Source organism: Uloborus diversus, chromosome 2 (assembly GCF_026930045.1).
Source record: "Uloborus diversus isolate 005 chromosome 2, Udiv.v.3.1, whole genome shotgun sequence".
Lineage (NCBI taxonomy): Eukaryota > Metazoa > Arthropoda > Arachnida > Araneae > Uloboridae > Uloborus > Uloborus diversus.
Window position 1 is genome coordinate 1,805,463 of NC_072732.1, and position 24,687 is coordinate 1,830,149.

The window sequence follows — 24,687 nt, forward strand, 5'->3', positions numbered from 1 at the left end:
TCTTTTTTTTCTTGTAGAAAGTAGTGGAAACTCAGATTGAACCAAAAAAACTAGCAAATGCTGCAATCGAGTTCTATGTCCAAGCTGCGGTGCTGGCCAGGATTTCTCGATCCTACTGCATCGGGCTCAAGAACACCACCCATGAGGTAAATAAAGGGCAGATAATCTTATATTATGTTTCAACATTCATGATATTGATTTCAACTATTGCTCTATGATCTGTAAAATTTACATTTACAGTTGTGGCCATTTATTGTGATTTTATGGTTATGACTAGAGACATACTGAGTATTCGGCCTTTCACTACTCGGCCGAGTACCGAGAACAGAGTTCCAATTATGTTTTAAGAAGAACCACAGACACACATGATGAATTTCGAACCTATTGGAATAGTAGTATAGACCTTCATGTCCATATAATAGTTTTTAAAACAAAATTCCAGCTGAAATTCAATTATGCATTATGTAAAAGATTTTTTTTGTGTCAAAAATTTTATAAAACGGTAATTTTCAAAATTAAAAATAAACAAATAAATAATAAGTGTGATTAATCAAGTTGGAATTCAAACAAATTATATCAATCTATTTTAGTTCTAGTCGGGGGTGTGCACTGTGCACATAAAGTTTAGGGTCCGTCACAAATCATTTTTCTGGGGCTCCCTCCATATTGTTTACCTCTATATTTCATGCCTAGTTAAAAAAATATCGGGCCCCCTTCAGGCTCGGGCCAACAGGTGTCCCTTCTCCCCTCTGGTTCTAGTCCGCCAAACATAATATTGTAAAAATTTCTTTTTTTTTACACAGCTCTTTAATAAATAAGTTATACTAACTTTGCGGACATTGAAAAGATTGATTCGATTGAAGCATAACAAACTTCATTATTCTCAAAATTTAAATTTGACTCGTCAATTTGAATTGTAAATGATTGCAGTATATTATATGGTTGCACTCTTTATTAATTCTAAAATCTGCCTTAACAATATTCCATTTTTTACAACTACTCGGTATTGGCCGAGTATCTGATCAAAATTTGGCCGAGTACCGAGTACTCGGTACGTCTCTAGTTATGACTTAACAACTTCTCTCTCCGTTCCCCATCACATTTTACTCTATTATTTAACTTTTATTAAAAAATAGCCCAATATTTCAAATGAGATAACTTCCAAGGTTTCATTTGTCAAGGTGAAGAAAAGTAGTTTTGTATTTCCATAGCTTACACTCCCAGAAATATTTTGCTGATTTTTCCTATATTTTTAGATGCTGTTGGCTAGCATTTTCTGTCACGATTCCGACTTACGGATCGTTTTGGAATTGAATGATATACTAGTTGGTGAGTGAAGTTTTTGTTACTTAATTTAAACTGCATTACTTGTATCAACAAAACAACTTTACTTTTTACATCAATAAGTCCTGCTGACACTTTTATATGAATTGGAACCGAATCAAACTTTGCATTATTTTATGCATATATTCATGCATTATTTTACTATCATAAAAAAGTTCATATTTTCAAACAGTTCTTGAACAAGCCCATTTTATCCTTGAATTTTTTTTCCCAAATTGGTGTACAAGCCATAAGTACATGTAAATAAACAAATTTTGTTTATCTATATGTTATACTTGTAAAATAATGTGGTACCCCGATTTTGCATCGTTCGTTTCATACGATACCCTGCTTCTGAAATCATTTCTGCTGATCCCTGAAAATCACTCTATACCGATAATTTTAAAATATTCTGAATTTTTTGTCATCCTTACGAGAAAGTCCCCTTGATAGGTTTATCTGCAAACAGATCAAGGCAACTTTTCATCTACAATACTAGCAAACTTTTTCTTTCAAAATATATTTGTTGAAACCACTCTAGTGTTTTTTTGTCATCTTCTTGTCCTTTGTCTGTGAAAGTAGTTTCCTCTGATGGTCCATTCTTCTTTCACATCAATTACGGACCAAAGCTGCCTTTTTATTGAAAAACTTCGAGAAGTCGATGACACCATCACCCCACAAATATGAATTTTAAAACCCACTTTCAATGATGGTATATTTTTTATCCTTGGTCCAAAAGAATATGTAAAATCCCAGTTTCACTGTAAGCTAAGAAATCTATGTGATGCATTTTAACACATTGCATACCAACCAGATTTGGATATTCCTCGCCGAAATATTTTGACCACCTGTAAAAAGCTGTTCCCGAGCACTTCAACCAAGATTCTTTAGCACTGTTAAGAAACCCATATAAAATATGAGATAGCGTGAAAGTTACCATTAACAAAGCCTAGTAGCTCTTGTAAATAGCCGATTGCAAGAAGAAACTAATCACGAGAATTCATTTTAGCCATCTGCAATTTTAATTTCTACCAGATGGCCATAACCAAAATACTCTCTTGTCAAAAAAGGCAGTATATTTTGTATTTGCACCACAATCCAATGTTTTAATTTTTTTTCTTCACTTCAGGAATGGCGAAAAACAGCGAAGGCCCGGCTCTCCTGTTATCGGAACAAGTGATCGACACCAAGGGCTACTTCCCGGAACACCCTTTGAGACACAATTATTAGCGACACCTATACCTCCCGCAATGTAAATTTTGTACAGTAATTATTTAAATTTAAATAAATCATTAGACATTTACTGTGGTTGAAATCTTATTTGACCTTTGGGTAGTACTACTCAGTTATAGATGTCTGCTGCAGCACAGAAACTACAGCAAGAAATCAAACCTCCCATTATATGAAATCCTTGGCACAAGTATTGTTGAATTAGTTTTAGAGCCCCAGCATAGTTGGAGGCCTTCCAACTCTCAAAAACATTGCACGATCCTTTCTTTAAAAAAAATAAAGAGTACTTTAAATTGCATTTTACCATAGAATTTTTATATTGCTAACAAATGTGAACCACGGGTCTCCACATTTTTTTAAAATCGGAGATCAATTTTTGTGACTCGTGTTTCACTTCTTGCCATGCATTTAAACCTGAACTCCGTATTTTAGTCGTTCTTTATCACGAGTAAAAAATATTACTTACCTCTAACTATTCTGAACACATTTAATTCAGATTTGTGTTTGTCGGTGGGTTGATCAAAACTAATTGTTCCGAATGATCGATTTGCAGAGATAAGAACGAGTTTTATTTTGTACAAGCATGTCGATGGGAGTTTATGTAATGGAAAAATAACTGGACTTTCAGCACTTAAATCGATCTTATAATTAGTTGTGAATAAACATTACCTAAGAGTTACAAGGTTTTTTTTAATTTTTTTTTTCAGATATTAGATCCTAGAGACCAATATGAGATGGTGCAACATCCTAATATTTTATTGTCTGTTGTTGCTGCGGCAATTTTTTTTTTAAGCAACTTGTAGAATTAGAATGTTGACTATTAAGATCCTTAGTAAGCAAAAGAAACATGAAGAAACAAAATTTAATGTGTGGTGCATTTTTTGCACTTCACAAATAATACACCTCTGCAGAGCTAACATTTCCCCCAGTGGTGATTTTTTTAAATTGTAGAAATCAAAATCCCATGGTTTGCTATGTACGCACATGAAATTCGACTTGCTACTGTACTTTACTTGCTAGAGGGGGTTACAGCCTGTAGATCGACGACTAAAGGAATTCTCCTGTATAATTCATTGATCTCATGCCCTTTAAATAATTACATTTAATGAAATGAGGCTAATCAATTAGGATTACATTGTAATGCATACTAGGAGCAAAATTTTGATTTTGCAGCCGTTGAAAAAATTACTAAGGATTGTTACAATTTTGACAATTATTTAAAATACAGGCATAAAAATATTTCATTTGTATTCAATTGATCAAAAATTTATAAAACCAAGTCATACTCTAAGTATTAACTTTAATTTCCCATATACACAAGTCATTAAATTGTTTAAATATATATACAACTACAGGGACTGAAAAAAAGTTTCCTGACTTCCCTGATTAATTTCACCTAATTTAAGTTTCCAATATTTTAAAGGTTTCCTTTTTTTTGCATATTAAATAAAATGCAGTGTAAAATGCTTTAAACTGATTAAAAATATATTTTGAAAAGATGCTCCTTTTTTAAATAAAAATAGTACACTGAATTATTCACAGGGATATATTATAGGAAATCTAAAACAAATACTTTACGCCCAATAACCAGTCAGCATAAGAAATCTAAGAAATAGTTATTAAAATCACCCTTAAAGACACATTTAATCATAATAAAACTAAAAAAGTTTATATGGAAATAATTTTGAAGCAGTATAATTATTGCTGAAAGAATAACAAGTGATAGCGAAAGTGTAGAAGTAATGTAGTTTTACTTACATATAGATATTTATGTAAAACAAATTGAAAGCTTTAGACAACCTGTCATATTGAGCTGTTTTCTAATTAAGAACTACGAGTAAAGGAGAGGGAGCTAAGGCATCGACGACTTCCTCTTTGCCTGTAGTGTTGCTTATTTTAAGTAGCATGGAATGCGTGAAAAGAAAAAATTCAAGCTATGAAAATAAACTTTACATACACAGAAGCAATCATAGTAGGTTCATCCAATAGTAATCAGTTAAATTCAATATTTTGACGCTGAGTTAAAAAAGATGCAAATATGCATCAGGGTATAGTCGCACCTCATTATAATTCATATATTTTTTTTTTAACAGATAACTGAGGGAAAATGAGCAGGGAATTAAGAGTACTTAATTTTGCAAACCAAAAATTTTTTCCCCCCTTCATTAAATCAATTTTTCCTGAATTTTGGTTACTTTTTCAAAATCCCAGATTTATACAGTTCCCTGGTCTGTTGCTACCCTCTATTAATAGTTTCGTTGTTGGGACCAGAAAAAAGTCCCTCAACAAAAATTCTGACAGAAACATCACAAGAATGTACTGTGGATGTGCGAAATGCTTTTTTAGCAATTTTTGGCGAAACTAAAACTAGAAATGCGAAGCTAATTACTTTAAAGAGTTCCTAATTGCACAGAAACTCTCCAAAATGTGGAGTGGTTGGCAATCCTGATAATGCACAAAAGCTGGTAAAGAGTGCAATAGTTGAAATTGTCAAACTGGAACACAAACAACTAGTTTTTCTGAGCAATTAAAAATATATTATCAATTTTAAAGGAAAACATCAGCAGGAAAAGCTTAAATACAAAATAAAGCACTTGGCAAAATAATTAAGTTCTGTTTAAAATCAAGCATTTTTAAGGCCCATGGGTTTACTATCGCATTTTTACATCATTCTTTACACTGTTCAAAGCACTTATACAGTAAACTCTTGATTATACGCAGAATAGGGAGCCTGATAACCGCGGATAATTCGAATAATGGATAAAAAATGATACTTAGTGTATAAATAGCTAAGAAATATTAATAATAGTCTCACATACATTACAATAAAAACATAGCTACATTGCATATACTAGCATTGAATATAAAAACTATATGTAAAATCTAAAAGTGAACACACTTAAGTTTAAACAAGTGAACACACTTGTTTAAAAAAAGTGAAAAGGCCTGCGGACAATCCGCCCGCAGATAACCAGGAGCTTACTGTTCATCATTTTGAAATGAATGATTTAATAAATTCTGCCACTTTATAAAAAATTCAAGTTCACAACACTTTATTGCATTTGAAAATGTTCATCAAAAACACGTATTCACAGTGAAGACACAAGCACACCAGTCCTCTAAAGAATTTTATTTTCACAGACAAGATTTTAAATCTTAAAATTTAGCATTGGGTCTTATGGTCGTGAAACGTGGCTTGTGGAATTTACGGTTGATCCTGGATGGCAGAGGGAACTTGATTTTGCTATCCTGAAAAGAAAAACAAAACCCTTAGCAAAAACAGACAAACCACTACACAAAACTATTCGGATTTTCTCAAGTATTATTTTTCGACACTCTTGGACCACACAAGCTTCTCAAACAATACAAAGTTTTGAAAAATATGGCGTTTTGGAGTTGAAATGATACCCGCATACACTTGCTAACTTCCAGAAATTGGTATTAGTAAAATTAGGTTCACACAACAATCTCATCCAATTAAAATTTGCCTAAACTTAAATCAAGAATGCACAAAATTAAGAATGATGTAAAAATAAGAGTACAAAGGGTACTCTTATAACGTATAAGCTAATATTTAATATTTAAACTAACAGATAACATCATCACCAATTTTAAGAAAATTCAAAAGTAATTAAAGTAAATAAAGTTGGGATCAGATTAATAGGATTTATTCTATAATGAAACAGGTAGACACCTTTTGTCGTGTCATCTGTTAAGTTAGCACTAGAGAAGGCAATTAGACTCTAGTACACAAACGCAAGAAAAAAAAAAGAATATTTGTTAAATCCGCACAACAGCCAGCATTTGCAGATGATTGATATTGCAGGAAGAACCAGGGCAGCCGATGTCAAAACACATATTTTGTTTAAAACCGGAAAAAAAGTTACAGGTCACATAATAATTGATATAAATGTGTCATTAAAGACTTATATGCAAATAGGCTTAAAGAAAATTATATTTTTCATTGCAGACATTATTCCTCCTGGTTTAATGTGTTTTGGAATACAATTTCTTGTTTATAAAAAATCATTTCAATAAAAACCCTTAAATAAAAAAGTCCAGAAGTTTTTTTTTCCAAACTTAATTTTTTACAACCCAAACCCACATAATGAAACTATACTTTAAACACAATGAAGACATTTTACTTTTAAAAATTTATTCTAATTTATTCTTATACTACTCATACATCATGCTTTTATTATATTAGGATTAAAAAAGTTTTAAAGATGTGAAAATTTGACATTAAATTTTGTTATAAGAGCAGAGTTGCACAAAACAAAATTTTGGCTGAAATATGCATTTTGGAAATGTAAAAGAGAAATGAATAAATAATGAGAACAAAATACTAGGATTTTTTTTCAAAGAAAGTTGGTCTGCCTAATATTTATGCACCTAATAAGAAAAGTTCATTGATTTAAGAAAGAAAAGAAAAACTATTTAGCAAATTTGCATTAATAAAAAAGTTTGCAAATTTATTAATATGTATTATTTTTTGCATTAATTGAATTTTATACTTTTCAATCATATCTAAAATTCATGGAAACATTTGGGGGAAACTGATTCAGTTGTTAAAAAAAAAACCTGGTTTAAACCTAACAAGCCCGCAGCAAATGTTGCAGGGTTGTGACTTATGTACTCGGGAGTCAAACGTCGAAAGATAGAAGATGGCATAGGCTGACTGAGACTGCCTTTGCTGTGGGAAGAAGAAACTAAAACAAGAATTGAAACCTTGAAGTACTTCTGATCGCTTAAAGCAGAAACTAAGAACTGTGCTGAAAAAAATAAATAAAAATAAAATAAATAAAGGGCAAAATGTTCTTACGTGGAATTGTTTTACATGTGGTCTTCTACATTTTGCTGCCAACACCTTTGACACTTTCATTATTTGAATGGAATCTGCTCTGGCACGATGCCTGGCCCCCATGTCTCGGTCTGAAAGAAAGGAGAGATTTTGGTTATTTTCATTCAAAATCAAATACTGGTCAAATTTAGACCATGTAAATAGTAACTATGCATTATTATAGGATACAGTGAGAAGCAAAGAGATGCGAGTGGACCTTTCAAAGTTTTGAGCTTTAAGTTCAGGCTCTCATTGAAATGTTTTTATAAATCTTGCTGTATAGCAGCACCTACTAGGGCTACTAATTCTCAGGGTTTGTGGGTTTTTTAAGGGGTCTAAGGACCTTTTAACAGGGTTGCCACTCAATTTTGGAAAAAAAATTCCCTGTGTTTTCCCTGTATAAAAATAAAACATTACAAACGAGCGAGCACTGATAATTTGGAAAAGAACATTAATATCTTGATAATTTCACCACAGGGTAAAAAAAACGAAACACAAATTTCTAAATAAATTAGGGAAAATAAATACGAATTCATAATAACTAAAATAATAGCATGGTGGTTGAATATTCAACTTTTTATTCAAAAAAAGAAAAACTTCTCTTAGCTCCTAAAAGTGTATAAGTGACCCAGAACAATGATTATTGACGACTCATTTCATACACTCTAAATTATCATGAAATTCAAGATTCTATTTTTATGATAAATATTTTAATATTTACTTAAAAAAAACTTTCAAGCAAAATTACCATTTTTTATTTTACTTTATTTCTGAACTTTATTAATATTCTCATTATAATTATCACTATTTATTTAATTTTTGGTAGTTTATATATTTGGGAATCGATTTTTGTAACTTTAATTTAGGAAGGAAAAAAATTCCCTGTATTTTCCAGGTTTTTGAGGAAATTTTCGAAATTCCCTGGATTTTCCCTGTTTTTTTGTTGATTTTTGAATTTCCTGTGTTTTCCCTGTTTCTTCAGGTTTCCCTGTGGCGTGGCAACCCTGACCATTTTTTTGGTTAATTTTACATGGCATGAAGGAGAAATTAAAATAATGTTAATAAATAAATTACTAAAATAATAAATAAAATGAGTTGAGTTAGGGTAGCAACAATAAAACAATTCAAAATATGAAATATCTGCAGAAACTGCCGATTTGCAACAAATATTTTCCAACTCAAAATAGAACTTATCACAATTTCTACAGATTTCTTTTAGTCCAAAGTATATCTACTGTTCTTACATTGCATATGACTTATCGAATTCTATCTAATCTATCACGAGCTTTCCGCAGAATCATCATATTTCTGAGAAATTTAGGTTTTTTTTTTTAATTTAAAGAAACCTGCAGAATTTGGTCATAAGGTTATCTTGAGTTATGGAAGATATTTGCAGAAAATTTGTCTGAGTTTTCCTCTCTCATTTGAACAGAATTGTTCAGCAGCTCAGGCATTTTTTTTTCTGTTTTGCGACTTACGTACCGAATTTAGTAGTTTTCTACTTTGGGGGTTTTGAGAAAAACGCAATTTAAGTTCAGATCCTAAGTGCCCCAGATTGGAGAAGAGGTTCCCCCAATCATTTACACTGGTTATCAGCAAATTTGTAATCTTGATACTTACATACCTTTGCTTCTCAATGTATTATATTCATTACTTAAAATTTTACAATATTCCATGAAAGTTTTTTTTTTATTATCAGCATTAATTTCGTGATTTTTTTTAAAGACACATTCTAACTCTTGTTGAAGAAAAGTAGAGCAACTTGAACTTTAGTCTGAAACGTGATCCACCATTATTTTGAGCGGGGGGGGGGGGGGGGGGTGACCTGATACAGTGAGCATTGCAGTAGAAAGGATGTGAAAAGTAAAAGTAACCATTGTTTCCAGAAAACTAAGCTTAAAGCAAGTTCTTTTTTTTAAAGTTTTAATATCTTAATTTGAAAGGCAGAATAAAAGAACGATATATTCAAACGAGTGATATAACAAAGTTATAGTATTTGTTTGCTGCTTTTTTAAAGAAAAACTTATCATTAAAACTGGCCTGTTATCTTTGGCTTAGAACTTAAAATTTTGCTCTTTTCCAGGCTAGCAAATCCCCGACCTTGGAATAGGTCGTTTTATGTATAAGAGAAGCTAGCAAATAAGTATTTATCAGGTAATAACTCAAACAAAAACTGCTGTAGGCTCTTTTAGAACCAAGTAACAGAATTTGACTTGATTTCAAATTGAATTTAAGTGTAGCACTCTTTGCAAGTATGTCGATGATTTTCTTTAACACAATCAATGCTCATAAAAAAAAATATTACTCCCATTAGTTAAAAAAATAAAATGCAAATGTTGAAATCAGGTTTCACTTTTCCCTGCATGATGGCCTGGAAAAGGCGACTGATTCGCTTACTGTTTGCACTTCAATCAGATAACAATATTTTACTGTTAACTGTATGCAAGTGCACTCTATACAAGGTATATCCAAGTAAAAGCATTTAAAATCTAATAAAGGAAAAAAACTTCTTTAAACGAACATTAAGAATAAAAGGCACTAAATGCAATTGTCGGAAGCGGGTTTCACTTTTTAGGGAACAGTTCCCAGAAAAGGCGACCGATTCGCTTTGCTTTGTGCACTTTGAGAACAGATAACACTATTGTGAATGCTAACTGTATGCAAGTGCAGTAGAAAAAGGGAAATCTAATTATACAGAAAGTATAAATGAATAATTATTTTATCAACTCAATTTAAAATGCTCACATAGAAAGTATTGAAAAAACTGCCCCAAATTCAGAATAAAATAAAAAGTTTAGTCCGTAACCTTGTAGCCTGAAAGGGAGGATACCCTGTACCAAACCCGCTAGTTCTAAATTTTTTTTTTGTCAAGTTGTTTATGATATTGCCCCAATAAATAATTCTAGTTTTTGACCACAAGTGCTGAACGCAACGTCAAAAATACTGTGAACATCTAGGCTTTACAGCAGTTTTTGGATTTTAACTGTACATGAATTTTTCAATACAGTAAACTCCCAATTATCCGCGGCACAGTATCCGCGAATAATCGAAAACCGCTGATAATACAATTAATAGGTAAAAAGCAATACTACTGTATACAATAGCTGAAAACATTACTGCATTTCATACTAACACAGGGTTCATACTCATTTTTAAAAGTAAAAATTAAGGACTTTTTAAGGAGTCTCAAAAAATTTTAAGGACTTATCAGGGAAAAGATTGATAGCTTTACGTATACCATTTAAAAGTTTTCTGGGGGGGGGGGGGGGCAAAAGTACATGAGGCACACACACACACATATATATATATACACACACACATGCACAATTGCATCAGTTTTCAAAAAGCAGGGAGATGCGCAATCGACTGGCATATCCCATTATCAGGGAATAAAATTTTTAAAATTTCACATTATAAGGATGAGAGTGATCAGAGCAAAAAGGAGGAAATCCACCCCCCCTCCCCCCCAAAAGAGTTCTTAAAATCAAGCAGAAAAGAGACAAGATCAAAATAGCCCTTTGAGTTCAAGATATTCCAAAATTCAACAAAAAATGGCGAATTAACCAGTTTCAAAGATAATACGAAAGTTTTTCCCTATTAAGCATTAGGGAAGTTAGCATTTATTTCTCAAATTTCAGTCATAAAAAAAGATTAGGAAAATAGGTATAGCTGCAGAAAATTAGTTGTGAATTAAAGCATTATTTTTTAGCATACATGATTGGAGTGAGAGGCAAATTGAAAGAAAATAACTAAAATTTCTTTTCTTCAAGATATTTAAACTAGTGTTTTGTTATTATTGCTTTTGATCTGTTATTGTTACTAAAATCCGATTTTGAAAAAATTTGCTATATCGTACTATTTCTCGCAAGTTTGTTTATTTCTATATAAATTTAAACTTTGAAAGAGAGGAAGCAATTTCTAACTCCCGAGTCCTCGAATAAAGGGGTTAATGGAGCCAGAGTTCAATTTTGGCTGTATCACTCAGTAATATCAATATTTTTTACACTTTTTTGGGGGAAATATTTCTTTTACCAAAAACATTTGAAAAAATTTATATATAATTGATTATCCTTTTTCCTTGCATTGGAACTCATAATTTGGTTTAAAAAACTTCATAATACTATTTCAGGATTTAAAAAAAAAAACTGAAGTTGCTTCATTTAATCATGAAATTCTAAAAAAATTTACAGGTCGTAAAGTTTAACCTAAACCATTCGAGATTCATCATAAATATATTGAAAGCTCTTTTAAATACATTAAAATAGTAACCAAGACAAGTTTAAATACAATCAGAGACTGGGAGTTGAACCACATTTTTTTCGATAGTCTTTTGCATTTTTTCTAAATTAAATTTAAAAAAATAAAAATATTATTGAAATAATGGAAAAAAAAAAAAGATATAAAGTAGCATATGGTAAAAAAACCTCCCTACATTTAAAAAGATTGAAATATTTGCAGGATGCAAAAAGATTGCAAACTCCAACAAGGCAAGCAATTTTCGGCGCAGCACATATTTAACGTGGTTGGCATGTCTCCAAAACATACGTTTTCGACAGATATTGCGGGGGATAAAGATTTGAAGGGGTAAAAAGATACTATAATAAAAAAAAGGGGACCAAACTTGATACAGTGTTTAAAAAATTAAGGAAATTTTCAGAAAACTAAGGACTTTTTAAGGGTTTTTAGGGACCTTAATTTTGCTTGATGAAATTAAGGGTTTTTCTAAGAGCTTTTTAAGGAAATATGAACCCTGTAACATTATATGTAAAAATATACATAAGTAAAAGCTAAAATCGAACAGTAAAACTATCATAAATTAAAAAAAGCATTTAATGACTTAAATTTAAAAAAAATGTGAAAAGACCCGCGGGTAATCTGACCCTTAATAATCGGGAGTTGACTGTAATACCTATTATGATCGCTTTGAAGATAGTTTTAGATTCATATTGCAGCAAATTTAATCTATCTCTTTAGACCTGGTAGTTCCAGAGATAAGTGTTGATAAGTTGTTTTTTAAACCTTGTGTAAGTTTTAGCATTATATTGTCATTTTGAATGGAAGGAACACATAAAAGCATTTAAAATCAAATGAAAGAAAAAACTATAATGAACATATGCAATTGTCGGAAGCGGGTTTCACTTTTTTGGGAACAGTTCCCAGAAAAGGCGACCGATTCGCTTTGCTCACTTTGAGAACAGATAACACTATTGTGAATGCTAGTTGTATGCAAGTGCAGTAGAAAAAGCCTTCAAGTAAATCCAACATTAGACTTCAAAAAATACCTAAAGCAGTCTAAGCAATATGAAAATACAGTCAAACCCCTTTATCGAGAGACCCCGATTGTAAAACTCTAGATGTTACGTTACTTTTCCTAAGTTCTGAACCCATAAAACATAATCTTAATATAACACTCTTGTACCATGCCACTTTGGGATGTCAGGACAAACTTTATTTTTTCTATGAAAAGCGTTTTCAGTGAAATAATGAAACTATCCTGAAAAGGCATTGGAGCTTCTTGAAAGCCATAAGACTTGTACCATGGTAGCCGATGCATTCAACCTTAAAACTGACGACAGAAAGACTGGTTCTATAAACAAGATTTTAGACATAAGAGGGGCAATAGGAAGGAATGCAAAGCCGATCAATAGATTGTAAAAACTTTTTGTAGTGACTACAAACTACTTTTGAAATGTAGTCAGTTTTTAAAAAAAATAAATAAAAAAAAGCACACACACCATTGATTGAATGAATAAATTTGAAAAGTTACTCAGACTAGTAAATTAATCTAATTAGATTAATCTCATTTTAGCATGGAGCATTACTGCTTTTCCTTTCTTTTTTAAACCAGTTTTCCAAACATTTGCTGCAAGAAAAGACTGTGTACTTAAACTGTGTAGGATCAAATTAATTTTGAGGGTCGGGATCTGGATGAAATCCGCTTTCTTTGCTGATTTTTTTTTTATTTTTTTAAAACTCAATTTTAAAGTAGTTTCCAGAAATCAGTAGGAACTACTTTTTTTTGTATTGAACTACCTGACACTACCTTTTTTTAAAAGGTAGTGCGCTACACCACAAACTAAAAAATGTGGCTACTACAGTAGCATCGTTACTTGTAGCGTGCTACTTTCAACCACTGGTCCTGCAAGCTCCTCCCATGAGAAAAAGAGAAGATTAAGCCCATTCAGATTGACGATGAACACACAACCCGAAGGCATTGAAAAAAATCTGAAAGCGTCCTCCCATGTTCGAAAGGAGGAGTTAAGCTGTCAAAAATCTTATCGGGCTGTGGTCATAAGCAATGAGATTCCCCCCTCCTCCCGATTCAAAAAACAGGGTTCATACTCAATTTGAATAAAAAAATTCCATGACTTTTCCAAGACTTTTTCATGACTTTGTTACACAAAGAGAATAGTACTATTTAATGTCAAACTTGCCAATTTTTTCGGAAATGGACATTAGAAAAACTTTTACATGAGTGCCATTACCTCATTGGAGAATTTACTTGTGACTTAAAAAATATCAGTGCATACTACTGAAAGTAATATATTATTCTTATTTGCCTTCATCACATAAATTCAAGTAAAATAAAAATATGATTGCGATACATTGATGTTTAAATGTCTAATAATTATTTATTAAATAGGGCAGAATAGTAATGAATGGGATAAAAAATTGAATAAGTTTCAAATAATAAATTTACTTCATAAAAACATTGCCCTTTGATGTCAATAGTGCATCTAATCACTCATGTAACTGGACAGCATATTCGTTCATTTAAAGTAAACCTACATTTTTCCAAACCAGATATTTCAGCTGGCTAAAAGGATCAGTTTTGCGAGCTATATGCTGGGCTGTTTTAGAGTATTAGAATTCCCCTATTTCTATGTTCTATTGCCTGACTAAAGCCTTCATTTTAAAACCTTCAACATATCAAGATAAATTTCATAATGAACTTGTTACAAGTAGTTGAAACGAACTCGGATGCAATTGAATTACACTTTTTGAGGGGGCGTGGCAAAATCAAGAAAGTGCGAGTCCACTACTACAGAATATAAAATATAAGAAGTACTGAGTTATGTCCCAGTAGTAAATCACAAAAAAAGGTGAGCGGCTGTTACAGAAGCGGATGAAATTGGATTCCAAAACTCGGATTTGTTTTTGAGATCATGAAATTTACATGCAATATTAATAAATCACTCAATATTTCTAGCGCTCTTTTAGCTATTGTTGCTTTCTTACTGCCGAGAACATTTTTCCATTTTCCCCATGACTTTCCAGGATTTCCATGACCCATACGAACCCTGAAAAAAATAACTTCCCAGAAAGTAGGATTGCTTACACAGGGTGGCGACAGGAACTGTGAAAAAAAGTTCCCTGACTTTTCCCTGATTAAGTTTACCAAATTTCCCTGATTTACGTTACCAATGATAATGGTTTTCTTTCTTTACTCTACTTGAAATCCATTGTATGTTTGTATAAAAATGCAGTATTTTAAACGTTTTAAGTTGTGTAAAGTTGTTGAACTAAAGATATATTTTTAAACGATGCTACTTTTTTAATAAAATGGTTAAAAAATAATATCAAGTCAATTTTTTTTGGAAAAAAACACTACAAAACAGTATATTAATTTTTTCTACATGGAAAGATTATAGAAAATTAAAAAAAAAAAAATATTCCAGAAACCACTTAGCATAAGAATTTTAAGAAACTATTAAAATTACTCCTAAAAACATATGCATATTTATGATAGAACTAAAAAGTAAATGAAATTATTTTGAACTAAGTTTTCAAAAAATATAATAATTGTTGCAAGAATAACAAGTAATAGTGAAAGAATAGAAGTAATGTAGTTATTCTTATTTAACTAATTGACATATTTATGCAAAACAGATGAAACCATTTGACATCCATTCATAGGGAGCTTTTCTCTAATCAAGAACATAGGTTTTAATGAATGAATACAGCATTTTAACAATAAAAAAATAAAGATATTCACTTAAGTACACAAGTTAATGTTTTTTCAAATGATTTCAGTACGTAACGAAAAAAAATCTTAGATTGCTTTTGTAACAAACAACTTTGAAATGCAAGAAAAAAAAGAAGAAAAAAAAAGCAATTAGTTAATTTCAAAATATATAAAAGAAGAATACAACTTGGTTATAAAATTAAAGAATCACTTCAGTCTGAAGAAAAGAAAACCTTTATAATTTGCGGCGACAACAAATAGTATAACGGCAAAAAGCAAAGTTGTTTTAATTGAAAGTTCAATTTTAGCAATTAAATTAAAAACGCGAAGAAGTAATAACTTTTAAGCTTTTATAGTATTAATTCAAAAACCAAAGATTTCTTCTTGAAATCGTGATTACAGTACGCTAATTACTTCGAGACAATAGAATAAAGGCAAAGGAGCTAAGGCATTAATGAAGGTTTCCTCTTTGCCTGTATGGTTGTTTATTTTACGTAGCATTGAAAGCGTAAAAGGAAATTTCAAGCTAGGTAAAATAAACAACCTAACAGACACAAAAGCAATCTTAGGAAGTCATCCTGTGGTTAATAAGTAAGATTCAGTGCTTTGATGGGGGGGGGGGGGGGGGAGATGCACAAATATGCGGCAGTGTATAATCGCACCTCATTAATTTTACTTTTTGTTTGAACAGATAATTGGCGGAAAATGCATAGGGAATTAGAGTACTAAATTTTGTAAAGCAAAAAAAAAAAAAAATTTTTTTTCTTCATAAAATAAATTTTCCCTGATTTTTTGTAATTTTCCCTGACTTTTCCCTGATCTCCCTGATCTGTCGCCACCCTGTTACATTGTTACTTAAAAAGTAAGTCATCCTATACCGGAAAGTGTTTGGAGTGACATAAAAATAAAAGAACATTTTATTAACGTTCTGAATGTGTCATGTTATTACTTATTCATATATGTAAAATTAAAAAAAAAAAGTACTTCTGCTAAGATATATTCTGTAGACAGTCTCATGGGCGACATGATAAGGAGGTTCGACTGTGCTAATGAAAGAGAATGAAGAACTGTATACTCACAGCACTGAGTGACTGCGGCGGCAACAGTCATGTCTCGATATTCCCTGTACATGTTGTGGGTTCCAGTTCTAGAGTTGTACCTCAGCCAGATGCCGAAGTTCTTTACTTTTGTGGGAGATCGATCGTACCTCTGGAAAGGAAAAAGATGCCATTAGATGCATATTAAAACCTTACAACTTATTCAGTAAGTTACCGCCCTATAGCCAGGGCTAAGGCAGAAATACATGAAATACACCGCCAGCTCAGTCAATTCCAGCCGAGGACTGCAGTTTCGTGCTTATTAGCACTCGTCAGCCAGGCATAGGACTAACTGAGCTGGAGGCGGAAAACCTCTTAAGTAGAGACGTACCGAGTAGTACTTTGGCCGAGTAGCCAAGTACCGAGTATTCGGCCTTTCACTACTCGGCCGAGTTACCAAGTACCAATTATGTATTATGAAGAACCACCGACACACATGTGATGAATTTTGAACTTATTGGAATAGTAGTATAGACCTCCTTGTCCATATAATAGTTTTTAAAACTAAATTCCTGCTGAAATTCAATTTACACATTATATAAACGATTTTGTTTGTGTCAAAAATTTTACAAAAAAAATATTTTTAAAATTAAAAATAAATAAATAAAAGGTATGATTAATCAAGTTGGAATTAAAACAAATTTATACCAATCAATTATAGTTTTAGTCCGCAAAACATAAATAATTTTAATACAACAAATGTGCAGGAACACTGCAGACCATGTGTTTCTGCCCCCCCCCCCCCCTGTTACAAGGAACGTCTTTTTCAGTGCATAACATGTGAGCTAAAGACATTCGACAAAAAAATCTGAAATTTTGTCGGATGCCTTTAAATCCACGAGCTCCCATGTCAGCATTGAAAAAGGAATTCCTTGCTATGCCAAAACACATGTCTGCAGTGTTCCTGCACTTTGCTTTTAACATTGTTTTATTTCCTTTTATTTTTTTTAAGCAAAGGTATTTTAATAATTTTTTATAATTAATTTTTGTAACAAAAATTCATTTTTAACATAAAAATTCCATATTTTCTATACTTTTTTTTTTGCATAATTTTACATAAATAATTTTTATCAACTTTGGGGACATTAAAATAAAGATTTATTCCATTGAAGCATTACAAACTTCATTATTCTCAAAATTTAAAATTTGACTTATAAATTTTAATTGTAAATGTTTGCAGAATATAATGTTTGCTCTTTTTTCTATAAATTTTAGTATCTGCCTTGGACAATATTCAATTTTTTGCAACTACTCGGTATTGGCCGAGTATCTGATCAGAATTTGGCCGAGTACCGAGTAGTTACCGAGTACTCGGTACGTCTCTACTCTTAAGGAAGCCAAGAGTGCCAAACAAACTGGTAGCTAATACAGAATTAGCACTGACCTGACGAGTGACCGAAACAATGGTTCGGTTCAACTCTAATATTGAAGGCAAGGCAGGTATATTCAGTAAGTTACCGCCCTATAGCCAGGGCTAAGGCAGTCCTCGGCTGGAATTGACTGAGCTGGCGGTGTATTTCATGTACTTACAACTTAGCTTCACTACAATAAAAAAAGGCATGCAAGAAGGTCCAGTGTCAACGACCACGATTACAAATCTGGTAGAAAACCATGGTGGTGAAAAAAATCTGAAATAAAGCTCCTAAAATTTTCCTGATTTTACAATTGTGACTCGCACACAGATCTAAAGAAAAACATTAATGTAGCACAAAAATTTGCTAAAATAATTTTGTCACTAATAACTGTTTCTGCATTACAAAAAAACTTGATGCAAAAAGAGGAAGTTATGAATAAAAAACATTCGACTTAGGTCAACAATGTTCAAATGGTCTGGTGTCTTTAATCCATAACCTCCTTTTTTCACAATTAAAAGGGGTTGAATCCTTTTGGCACTGAAACACACGTCAGTCATTTTTAGTATCATTATTTTGCAAATTTTGTACTTCTTTTATGATTTTTCAACCAGTCATTGAGAGGTAATCTTCCAATATTTGCTATAAGTTTTGCTCTAAAACTACTACACCCTGAACACTACTCAAAACAAAGAAAACTGCAAAAATACAATTTTTCTTTCATTTTGCTAAATGAAAGAAAATTCCAGCAAAGAAATCACTAAGATTTGCCGATTGCAAATGCTAGTTTTCTCTGAAGGAGTATGCAAAATTAGACTTTTCCCAGAAATAGAAATTTCCTTCAGAATTCCCAGGTTATGTTCCAACCCTGAACAGTATTTTTTTTACAGCATAATATAAACACATTAAAATATTTTAATTAGAAGTTGGCAAGGACGATATATCAATATGGGACATATTTAAAAAAAAAAAAAGCTAGGTTTTGTGAAAGAGACAAAGCTTTACAAGCAGAAATGGAAGCATATATTAGTTTATAAGGATGCTAACTTTTGTAGATGTATGTAAGCCTTTTAGTAGAGTCATTTAATTGACTAAGAGAGCACATCCATTTTTTATTTTTGCCCCTTTATTAAGATATTTGTTTACAGGACATTGGCCAGTTCCATATCATCTGTGAACATACCCATTATGATTTAAGATATGAGCCTGATAGGAATGAATCTATTTACACCGAAATAAAAGTGAAAGTATTTGTTGGAATCGGGTTTCACTTTTCGCGGTACAGTACCGGAAAAGGCGACCGATTCCTGTGCTATTCGCCCTTTGAGAACAGAATAATGCCATCGAGGACATCATCTGTATGCAAGAGCAATATTTTTTTTTTCAAATAAAATGTAAAAAATAAATTTTACAGCAATGGACGGACACTTTTAAGCTGTTAATTTTTTAACTTATCTAATTTTTGCAAGCTGAAGTATTTTATGGTTCACTATTAGCAACAACTACCACATTATTAATCTTTATTTTAATTGTGAAATTATTAGTTTTTCAACGTATTTCCTCTGGTAGCTAAAAATGATTGATTGCCCATAAAAAGAACATCATAAACCAACTTGATAGCGTTAACAGCCCTAGTTCAGGGGCCAATCTAGGATTTTTTTTCTCGCTACCTATTTTTGTGAAAGTATTGCAACATTCTATTTTTGTGATTTTTTTTTTATCAGCATTGTTTTTGTGAAATTTTAGAGGCATCCTAATTTTTGTAAAAGTGAAGCAGAACAAGTAAAAATGTCATCTAGTATTATTTTTAACAGATTTCGTTTTTTGGAGAGGGAGGGGGGTGCTGAAAAATTAAGAAGTATGAAAAATACTATCGTAATTTCAGCTTAATAGGCTATGTACTGTGTACAATATAAGAAATTATGAGGAAAACGGTTTCCCAAAACAGATGTTGAAAGATTACGATAATATTGCATAAATACACTTAGGCGAGAAACAGCTAAAAATTCGTTAAAATACTACAAAAAGGTTTCTATTTAAGCGATTGTTCATATAAACCGGCTTGGAATTTTACTTTATGAGTAATTTTGTTTTAAACAGAGAAACAAATTTTATATTTTAAAATGCTAATTTTTGTGAAACTTTCGATGTTCTTTTGAAGCTACTGATTTTATTACTTGATTTTTGTGAAAGTACTGATTTCAAAAAGTTTGTATTTTTTTTAAAAACTAATCCAGGTTTCGAAAACTGAAGTATTTTAAGGTTCACTATTGGAAACAACTAGGTACCTATTTTAGTTATGAAATTATTTTTTTATTTCAGTTTTTTCAACGTATTTCCCCTGAAAGATGATCGATTGTCTATTAAGAGAAGATCATAAACCAACTTGATAGCGCTAACAGACCTAGTTGCACGAGAGACAAATTCATAATTCAGCAGCAAAACACGCAAGCACAAGTTAACACAGGGTTGCCACTCAATTTTGGAAAAAAATTCCCTGTGTTTTCCCTGTATGAAAATAAAACATTACAAACGAGCGAGCACTGATTATTTGGAAAAGAACATTAATATCTTTATAATTTCACCACAGGGTAAAGAAACGAAACACAAATTTCTAAATAAATAAGGGAAAATAAATAAGAATTCATAATAACTGAAATAATAGCATGGTGGATGAATATATTCAACTTTTTATTCAAAAAAAAACTTCTCTTAGCCATGGACCTAAAAGTGTATAAGTGACCCAGAACAATGATTATTGACGACTCATTTCATACACTCTAAATTATCATGAAATTCAAGATTCTATTTTTATGATAAATATATTAATATTTACTTTATAAAAAAAAACTTAAGCAAAATTACCATTTTTTATTTTACTTTATTTCTGAACTTTATTAATATTCACATTATAATTATTACTATTTATTTAATTTTTGGTAGTTTATATATTTGAGAATTGATTTTTGTAACTTTAATTTAAAAATGAAAAAAATTCCCTTTATTTTCCCAGTCTTTTTGTTGATTTTTGAATTCCCTGTGTTTTCCCTGTTTCTTCAGGTTTTCCTGTGGCGTGGCAACCCTGTAACATGATAAAAGAGAATATTACCTCTGAAATGCAAACAATTTCTCCATTGGACTTCTTGAGCTTCTTCAACTTTCGGGTGAAGTACCAGAACCTGGATTTGGCGGTCACCTTATCCGGGGCGAAGATTCGCATGCGGTAGAGGGGGGGATTCTTTTCCTTGTCCGTGGGCAACGGCCGCCCGATGATCATGAACTCTCTCAACTGGAAAAAAACACATTTTACTCATTTGACGACAAAAACCGAGCTAATCTACGATAAAATGCATACGTAGCTCTGAGGAATTACCTGCTTTTCTTGCTATTTCCAAAAAGCAGCAAAAAACACAACATTCACATTAATGGAAATTTGAGTGATACATTAAATATTTTTCAATCTATTGGCATATAATATTTCAAGTTTCAATAGACACTAAGACAAGATTCGACAGGTACCTGCGTCAAGCATTTGCCATTGCGTCAAATAATGTTTAAATTGTAAATAAGGTGAAACAAATCTAGCCAAAGTAGTGACAATTAGAAAATTCTTAGAAACTCCCCCCCCCCCCAAAAAAAAAAATTTACAGCATTCAAAAACAAATATTCTGAGAGATAAAAAAATTAGCTCAATATCTTAAGAGACGCTTTGAAAATGTTTATTTTACTTTAGTGCAAGCTGCATATTTAAAATAAGTACTTGCATGGCATATTTTATTTATTACTTAGTATTCTGATTGAATTTTTTTTAAACAAAATTAAAAATTTCAATTAAAACTTATTAAATTAAATCATTGCTAAAACTTAAATTTTGCCAAATGGTAAGCTAGCAATATATAATCCTTAACGCAGATTACAAGACAGTTCAATTTCAATGTTGTAAGTTAAAACTATTAAGTCCCTGCACACAACGCAGAACCATCTGCATTCTGCAGGCATATGAAAATCAATGTACAGTGGGTAAGCAAAATATTAACAAGACAATGTCTTTTACTTTCAATCAGGTATGCATGAAAACAAACGAAAGTGAATTTACGCCTTCCGAAGTTTTTCATACAAAGCAAATGCTAGATATATCCAAATTGCAGCAATTTATGAATACACTTGATTCACAATAATTGAAACCAGAGCCACAAAACTTGGCGAGCATATTTTATAGGGTTTGAACCCAGAAATTGCTTTTTAACCAAAGATATAATAATCTGTAGCGAACGTACTCTGCCATTGTTACAACCATTTACGTGTATCTTTTCAAATTAATTTATTTACCACTTGGAACTTTCTTACCTAAATCATACAGGAGTATTTTTCGAGTCGAATAGATGTCAAGCCTCGTTAAAGCTCAAAACGCTTGCTGACACAAAAAGGTAAAATTACAATTATTCCAGAGACTAGCTTCTCCAAACTATCTGTGTGACATTTTACAGGGTAAAGATGGACTAAATTCAGATTTTAGAACTTGCTTCGCCAGCTGGATAAAAGAAATTGATTTATCAATTTACCCACATTAAGAACTTCGCTAGCAAAGGAATGAAGGATTTTAGACGGGCTATTCTGGAATTATTACATACGGTTCGAGAGGAGATTAAAACATAGAGACGATTTCAGTGTTTCTTCTGAAAATAATCAAGCATTCAAATATATAAAAGAAAGCAAGGAGGGAATACATGAGAAAAGAAATCGGTATTCAACATGCCACGAGGTAGGCTTAGTAAAGAGTACAAGGATATAAACCATCTTAATTTATAATAAATCGATGGAATTACTAATGTGTATTTTAAAAAAGACGAGCTATATAACAGTCAAATAAAATTATTCCCATACCTGTCCTTTTACTTTCATTTTTAATTATTTCTACAACGCCGTGAACGATCTCCGCCACGCCGAAGAAGTTTCCTAAGTCTTGTTTGTTGCCAACTTCTTTTGTGAGAAATAAAAAAAGAAGAGGGGGGGGGGGGATATTGTCAAATGAGATTTTTGAGATTCTGTATGCAATTTTAAAAGAAAATTTAGGCGAAATTTAGGAGTCATCAAAAATTTTCCTGAGGTTTTTAAGCAATGTTTTGAAGTTTAGCTTCTTTTTATTCAACAAAGAGGATTCAGAGTAGTTTAAAACTATGTTGCAGCATTATCATCCAATTCGTATTTATTTTTTGATTGAAAATTACTTTTATTGCACCATTGTTTTGTTGTTTTAAAAAATTGTATTTGTTTTTCCATCCAAATTTTAATCATCATATTGGCAGTGCTTCATGTCAGTGACGTGACGTCATTTGTTGTCAAATTAATGAAATTGAAGATGGAGCTTGCTTCTATCGGTAAAAAAAAAACCCCTTTTTAAACAAGTATTTATACTACAGTCTATTAATCCATTTCCCTTAATGAAAATAGAGATAATTGATGTTATATAATATAATTTGGTACTCAAAGAATTTGAAAGCATTGGAAATATAAAATGTTTCTGATTTATTAACTGAATGTTCTAAATTTTGTTTCTATATTGAAGTATGAAGCTTTATTCTTTTAACATTAACGAGAGCTTAAAATTAAGCTAACTCGTTGAATTTTTTCTTTGAGACTCGGTAACTAGTATGTAGAGACGTACCGAGTAGCACTTTGGCCGAGTACCGAGTACTCGGCTTTTCACTATTCGGCCGAATAACCAAGTACCAATTATGTTTTAAGAAGAACACCGACACACATGTAATGAATTTTGAACTTATTGGAATAGTAGTATAGACCTCCTTGTCCATATAATACTTTTTAAAACTAAATTCCTTCTGAAATTTCATTACGCATTATATAAACAATTTTGTTTGTGTCATAAATTTTACAAAAAAATTATTTTTAAAATTAAAAATAAATAAATAAAAGGTATGATTAATCAAGTTGGAATTAAAACAAATTACAGTAAAATCCCTCTAATGCGGACACTAACAGGACAATTCTTTTTTGTCCGCAATACAGGGGTTTAATAATGTTATTTGCATTGGAACAGGGGAATTAAAAATTGTTTGAATAAGAGGGTGTCCGTTAGGAGAGGTTTCACTGTATACCAATCAATTATAGTTCTAGAACGCCAAACGTAAATAATTTTTAAAAGCAGATAAAACAAATGTGCAGGAACAGTGCAGACACCTGTTTCTGCCCTCCCCCCTTACCAGGAACGTCTTTTTCAGGGCATAACATGTGAGCTAAAGAATGTAAAGACATTCGACAAAAAAATCCGACTTTTGTCGGATGCCTTTAAATCCACGAGCTCCCATTTTGTGTATTGAAAAAGGAACTTCTTGTAACGCCAAAACACGTGCCTGCAGTGTTCCTGCACTGTGCTTTTAACATTTTATTTCCTTTTATTTTTTAAGCGAAGGTACTTTTATATTTTTTATAACAAATTTTTTTTGTAGCAAAAATTCATTTTTAATATAAAAATTCCATATTTTCTATGCTTACCTTTTTTGCATAATTTTTAATCAAAAGGTTTCTTTGGGGACATTAAAATAAAGATTTATTCCATTGAAGCATTACAAACTTCATTATTCTCAAAATTTAAATTCGACTTATAAATTGTAATTGGAAATGATTGCAGAATATAATGCTTGCTCTTTTTTTAATGAATTTTAGTATCAGTCTTGGACAATATTCAATTTTTTGCAACTACTCGGTATTGGCCGAGTATCTGATCGGAATTTGGCCGAGTACCGAGCACTCGGCAAATTGGCCGAGTACCGAGTAGTTACCGAGTACTCGGTACGTCTCTACTAGTATGTATAGTTAGGGCATGCATTAATTTTCTGAACATATTTTAGCCGTTCCTTT

The 24,687-nt window shown here is 31.7% G+C and overlaps 2 protein-coding genes and 2 non-coding genes across 5 annotated transcripts in view; 1 reads left to right on the forward strand and 3 right to left on the reverse strand.

The window, feature by feature from the left end:
- The window catches only part of LOC129216852 (complex I assembly factor ACAD9, mitochondrial-like), an 88,907-nt gene extending 86,281 nt beyond the window's left edge, over positions 1 to 2,626 (forward strand). For both annotated transcript variants that reach the window (XM_054851064.1, XM_054851065.1), the window contains exons 17-19: positions 18 to 146; positions 1,257 to 1,329; positions 2,453 to 2,626. In XM_054851064.1, the coding sequence (XP_054707039.1) occupies positions 18 to 146; positions 1,257 to 1,329; positions 2,453 to 2,553 (303 nt within the window). In that variant the 3' untranslated portion in view covers positions 2,554 to 2,626. The remainder of the gene's footprint in view (positions 1 to 17; positions 147 to 1,256; positions 1,330 to 2,452) is intronic.
- A 3,038-nt stretch (positions 2,627 to 5,664) lies between these two features.
- On the reverse strand, positions 5,665 to 22,776 carry LOC129216853 (60S ribosomal protein L18a-like). The gene is made up of 5 exons (XM_054851066.1): positions 22,693 to 22,776; positions 20,918 to 21,097; positions 16,439 to 16,568; positions 7,376 to 7,485; positions 5,665 to 5,802 (listed from the first exon to the last, which is right to left on the reverse strand). Exons 1-5 carry the CDS (start codon positions 22,708 to 22,710, stop codon positions 5,710 to 5,712), a joined length of 531 nt encoding a protein of 176 aa, XP_054707041.1. The 5' UTR covers positions 22,711 to 22,776; the 3' UTR covers positions 5,665 to 5,709.
- Positions 9,725 to 9,846, reverse strand: LOC129217852 (small nucleolar RNA SNORA68). The gene has a single exon (XR_008580273.1). It is a non-coding gene; the product is annotated as a small nucleolar RNA SNORA68 (small nucleolar RNA).
- LOC129217851 (small nucleolar RNA SNORA68) lies at positions 9,940 to 10,064 on the reverse strand. Its single transcript, XR_008580272.1, has one exon. It is a non-coding gene; the product is annotated as a small nucleolar RNA SNORA68 (small nucleolar RNA).
- Positions 22,777 to 24,687: the final 1,911 nt, after the last annotated feature.